Source organism: Hirundo rustica (genome assembly GCF_015227805.2).
Source record: "Hirundo rustica isolate bHirRus1 chromosome 27 unlocalized genomic scaffold, bHirRus1.pri.v3 SUPER_27_unloc_BUSCO_368535at7742, whole genome shotgun sequence".
NCBI lineage: Eukaryota > Metazoa > Chordata > Aves > Passeriformes > Hirundinidae > Hirundo > Hirundo rustica.
Window position 1 is genome coordinate 1,750 of NW_026690186.1, and position 5,577 is coordinate 7,326.

General features: G+C 60.4%; 1 protein-coding gene across 1 annotated transcript; it reads left to right on the plus strand.

Moving 5' to 3' along the window:
- The first annotated feature begins 722 nt into the window (after positions 1-722).
- Positions 723-5,331, plus strand: CD79B (CD79b molecule). The gene is made up of 6 exons (XM_040091495.2): positions 723-859; positions 2,691-2,732; positions 3,577-3,885; positions 4,376-4,494; positions 4,758-4,799; positions 5,171-5,331. The coding sequence occupies exons 1-6, from the start codon at positions 793-795 to the stop codon at positions 5,267-5,269; spliced, it is 678 nt and encodes a 225-aa protein (XP_039947429.1). The 5' UTR covers positions 723-792; the 3' UTR covers positions 5,270-5,331.
- The last annotated feature ends 246 nt before the right edge of the window (positions 5,332-5,577 follow it).

Genomic DNA, 5,577 nt, shown 5'->3' on the forward strand with positions numbered 1-5,577 from the left:
CTGGGGGGAAACCCTGGGGGTCACCCCCACCCTGTCCCCCAGGGACGTGGCCAGGCAGCACCAATCCCATTCCCTGGGCACATCCTGCACTCAGCCCAGGTTTGGCATCTCCCGCTTTGCCCATGGGCTCATCCCCAGCTCTGCTGCAGGTCCACACCGGTCCTGGCCACCTCCAGGGAATATTGGCACCACGGGGAGCCAGCAGGGGACACCAGGGTGGGCAGTGCCCGGGGACAGGAGGATGAGCAGTGCCCGGGGACAGAAGGATGAGCAGTGCCCGGGGACACCAGGGTGGGCAGTGCCCGGGGACAGGAGGATGGGCAGTGCCCGGGGACAGGAGGATGGACAGTGCCCGGGGACACCAAGGTGGGCAGTGCCCGGGGACACCAGGGTGGGCAGTGCCCGGGGCCAGGGTGATGGACAGTGCCCGGGGACAGGAGGATGGGCAGTGCTCAGGGACACCAGGGTGGGCAGTGCCCGGGGACAGGAGGATGGGCAGTGCCCGGGGACACCAAGGTGGGCAGTGCCCGGGGACAGGAGGATGGATGAAGCCCAGGGACCCGGGGCTGGATGGTGCCCAGCCCACAGGCACGGCCGCCCCAGCGTCTGCGCCGCATTCAAAACCAGCCCCGAGGGAAAGTCCCCAGCGGGGAGGATTTACATGAGCAGGAAAGGGGCCGCGCACGGAGCGGCAGCTTTGCCATTTTTAGGTACCGGGGCCAGGGTGGTGGGAGCAGCCGCTGTTCCTGCAGAAGCACAGCTTGGATGTTTGCCTGCCCCGGGCACTGAAATATGGCTGATCTGGGCACGAGGCTCTGGCTGCTCCCGGTGACCCTCTGGCTGCTGGCTCTGCTCACAGGTAGGCACCAAACGGGGTTTGCACTTCAGAGCAAGCAGCCGGGACAATGGCCTGGGGGTGTCTCCTGCTCGGGGCCTTCCCCCGGCTCTGCTGCCTCTCAGGGCAATCATTTTAAGCTTTGTGCTGGTCTCTCTCGGTCCTGCTCTGTGCTGGGAGCCTCCCGGGGGGCCCAGGAGGGCACGCGGGGCTCACAGCCCAGTGCCTGCCTTGGGTTTGGGGTGTGCAGCCAGGACACATTCTGGGCAGGCAGGTGGCTTTGGCCGAGCAGCCTGGCTGGGGCTGCAGGTGGCAGGAAAGGAGGGTTGTTGAGGGTTTTTTAACCATTTATTACTCTCAAAGGCCTGGGGATGGGGCTGGCACGTGGCCAAGGCCATGGCCAAGCCACATCTCTGCTCTGTGGGGTTCAGTGCCCAGGAGCAGAGGAGAAATGGGAGGAAAAAAGGGTTTTGGGGTGATTTGTGGGGTCTGTGTGAACATCCCTGCACTGTTCCCATTGGAGAAGCAGCAGCAAAACCCAGGACATGGCTCCTGTCCCCTTCCAGCTCCTCTTGCCTGGTGCAGGGACAGCTACGAGAACCTGCAGCAGATCCCACCCTCAGAGGGAAACGTGTGCCCACAGGACAAAGAGCCTTTAAGGGCTTCCTGTGGTGGCCACACAAGTCCAGCGTGGATCCAAGGCTGCAGGGTTTGAACGTGGCTCTCATGATGGCTTCGGGGAGGACAGGGGAAGTTCAGCCCACCTGTGGCTCCAATGGAACTCCTGACTTGGAGTGGTGTGAGGGCTTTCAGGTGAGGGACCAGCCTGATCTTCCTCTAAAAACACCAACAGAACCTGGAGAGCAAAGCCTTGGCCAGTGGCACTGCAGGTGACAGGGACACACAGCGGGCGCACAGCCGGGACAAAGGGCATCTCCCATCCTAGGGAAAAATGGAATGGGGCTGGAAGGCAGGATTTGCCTGCAGAGGCGTCGGTGCTGAATATCAACAGGGCAGCAGGGACCTGAAAGGGGCTCTGGGGCAATGAGAGGAGCCCGTGTCCAAGCCAGGAGGTCCCTGCAGGCTGGGAGTTTGGAGGAGCGTGGCACAAAGCTCAGGCTGGGGAATTGAACCTTCCTTCTTCTTTTTCTGTTCCTTCTTCTCCTGCTGGGGATAGGGAGGCGTGCAGCTGCCCTGCAGGGAGGGGCAGCCCCACCTCCGTGCCAGCTCCTCCACGGCGTTTGGTGAATCTCCATCGAGAGGAGGGAGCTGGGCGCTCAAGCGGGGCAGTAAACAGGGCTGGGGCTTCCTGCCCAGCTGCAGCAAGAGGAACCAGGCCCAGCAGCACTGGAGCTGCGGGCAGGGCACCCGTGGGTGCTGGGGGGGTCCCCACCTCACCCTGCTTCCTGCACTGCAGGTCCCACAGCACCAAGCCACAGCCCTTGTCCCAGGGGGCTGTGTGGGCCCAGGATCTGGGAACACCTCTGGCCATCACAGGGCTCCGAGCCCAGGAAACAGCAGCAGGGAAGGGTTTCTGGTTGGTTCAGAGAGTGGAAATGCAGAGCTGGGAGTTATCTGGAGCCTTCCCAAGAGACACCAGCCTCGGGGACATTATAGGGAGCAGGTTTCACTGAGGTATCAACCAGAAAACAACGGGGAAAACTTTCAGGAGACAGGATGGAAATTGAAGGGTTTGTACCCAAATTTGTGCTTCCCCAGGTCCTCCGAGAGGGCTCTGCTGTTGCTCCTCAGAGCTCATCGCATATGGAGTGGGCAGGACAGGGCACGTCCATCCCACTGAGGACATCCTGGTGCGCTCCTGGCCATGATCTCAGACCCTTCTCCTGTCTTGCAGGTGGGATCTCAGCAGACAAGAACGACACCGGGAACAGCACAGGTACCCTCAGACCTGCTGGGCCCTTCCCCTGCGTGCGTCTCCCTGGGTTCCTCCTGTGCCCACAGAGCCGCTGTCCCACCACCTCAGGCCTTTCCCCCACACAGGCCATTCCCAGCCTGTGACATCCCCCATGGCTCATCCCCACTCCTGCACCTTCCTCTGCCTCTGCAAAGCCAGATCTGCTTTGTCTTGCCTTTTCCTCACGGGTTTTCCCTCTGCATTTGCTGTGTGACCAAGTCTGGGACCAGTGCTGGGCTTGTGCCATTCCCACCCATGGGGCTCCAAGAGTGACCTCTGCAACCCAAAGGGGCTCTCAAAGTCACCACTCTGGGACTAAAACATAGCCAGAAAAATACAAAATAAACCAAAAAGGCACAAAAAGCAAAAGAGAAACCAGCTGGGGTTCCACAGGTTGTAATTTTGGACCTAGGATTAACTAAATGTGCACAGAGAGGGGTGGGAGCAGGACAGAAGTATTGGAGCAAAGGTATTCCCACAGAAAATTGGAGTTTCCATTAAAAGCAGCAGACTTCCACCAAAAGCCTGAGATCTCACAGAATCACAGAATATCCTGACTGGAAGGGATCCACAGGGATCACTCCTGGCTCTGCCCAGGACACCCCAACAACCCCACCCTGTGCATCCCTGGCAGCGCTGTCCAAACACTCCTGGAGCTCTGGCAGCCTCGGGGCCGGGACCATTCCCTGGAGGAGTGTGGGATGAGGACAATTCACCAGAACCAAGCTGGGTGCTCAAAAGCAGCATGAAAATGGGAAGCTCTTTGTTTGGGAGGTGCTGGGGGCTCTCATGGGAGGGGCTGCAGTGACAGCCTTGTCCCCTGCAGGTGCCAAGTGTCCCCCTGTGTACCAGAACATGCGGTATGTGTCCATCAAGAAGAACATGCCCATCTACCTCATGTGCTACACCAAGGAGCCCCAGCTCATGCAGTGGTACAAGATGGCAGAGGACAGGGATGATGTCTCTGTGCTGGATCAGAACACGTCCAGCTACAGCATCGAGAGGACGAACACCTTCATCAACCTCACCCTCTTCAGGGCCACCCACCAGGACAAAGGGATCTACGTGTGTGACCAGAAGGGCCTGGTGCAGAAGGAGAATCTGCACTCGTGTGGGACAGAGCTCCGGATCATGGGTGAGTGGCAGCTCCCTGTCCTGCATGCCAGGAGATGCTTTTTCTGCTCCTCTCCCATTTCCCCCTCCATATGAACCCCACAGGGTGCTCCCACACCTCCTCCTGTGCTGGTGGGACCCTCCCCGACCCAGCTGTGGGTGCTTTATGGCACCACAGAGCTGCTGTTCCTCACTGCCAGCCCCACGCAGCGGGACAACCTCCCAGGGTCTGCCCTGGCAAAAAAACCAGGGACATGTTCCTCTAATAAATCAGATTTGTCCTGCTCCTGGTGACTGCCGGGTGCCACCCAAGGTGTCCCATCCCAGAGCTGGTCCCTGATGCCAATCCTGGGGGCAGCTGCAGGGCTCTGGTCTCTCCCAATGCAGAGGACAGGTCACCCTGGCCCCACATACCCCCTTGGTGACACACTCTGGCCATGGCGAGCTCGTCCCTGTCCCTGCAGCCCAGCACAGAGGTGAGACCTGGGCTCTCCCTGTGCTGTCGCTCCCAGGTTCCAGCAGCATCACGCAGATCCAGAACAGGAACACGCTGAAAGACGCCATCATCATCATTCAGTCCATCCTGCTCGTCATCTTCATCAGCATCCCCATCCTCCTCTTCCTAGACAAGGCAAGTGACAGTGCCTCCAGCAGAGGGGACGGCCCCAGCTGGGCTCGCAGCAGTGTCCTGCAGCGCATCCCAGGCAGGCCAGTCCTGAGCGTGGGATGGGGATGGGGACATGGATATACCTGAAGTGGGAACATAACCATCTCAAATGCTGTGTGGGGACTCCATGGATGTGCCTGTGCAAGTGGTAGGACCTGGCCTGGGGGACCAAGGCCGGGGCCAGGGGATCCTGGTGGGCGCTGACACCAACCTGTGACTCTCCATAGGGTGAAGACAAGAAAAGCCCAGAGGAGGACCACACCTATGAGGTAATTAATGATAGCAGGACCTCCCTAACATCACCCTGAGCCTTGACACAGGGGGTTCTGCCCCTGCTAGGTGTCTGCTGGGGGTCACCTTGCCACCCCTTCCTTGGGAGGAGGATCAGGGCACCTTCATCCCAAATTATGCCTCAGCTGTGCTGAGCTGCCCCAAGAAGCAGCCAGTGCACATCCAACATCCAACATCCAACATCCAACATCCAACATCCAACATCCAACCATCTCCATCCTCTCTCCCTGTTAGAAGCTGCTCCAGTCTCGGGGGGAACAGCCTGGGAGGGTCCCCAGCTGGGTGTCCCAAGGGATGTGCTGTGGCTGGAACCTCCTGCCATGTCCCACCCTCCTTGTCGTTGCTGCAGGGGCTGGAGGTGGAGCAGATGGCCACCTACGAGGACATCACTCCTTTCCGGGACGTGAAGGCCAAGTGGGCAGTGGGGGAGCACCCAGGTGAAGAGTGAGGGGTCCTGCACCCTCTGCCAGGCCCTGCCAGGCCCTGCCAGCCCCCGTGGGGACAGATCCCCTGCAGCACAGCTCTGCCTGGATCCGGGCTGCAAACACCTGCACAGCCCAGTTCAGGGGGGATCCTGCTGCCCCGGGGTGCTCACGTGTCCCGGCTGTGTCTCCGAGGCTGCCCCGACCTGACCGTCACTGTCCCCACCCTGCTCACCGACCCCTAAAGCCTCTGTAGAAATTAGGAGCCGCCTGTGATCCCCCCAGTGGTCCCACAGCCCGGGCAGCCCCACGCCCAGCACTGAGCTCCAGCCTG

Bases quoted from the DNA above. Each gene is read 5' to 3' on its own strand.
- CD79B (XM_040091495.2), top strand. From the start codon at position 793: ATGGCTGATCTGGGCACGAGGCTCTGGCTGCTCCCGGTGACCCTCTGG. The intron at 4,495-4,757 runs GCAAGTGACAGT...GACTCTCCATAG, and splicing joins TCCTCCTCTTCCTAGACAAG to GGTGAAGACAAGAAAAGCCC. The intron at 4,800-5,170 runs GTAATTAATGAT...TCGTTGCTGCAG, and splicing joins AGGAGGACCACACCTATGAG to GGGCTGGAGGTGGAGCAGAT.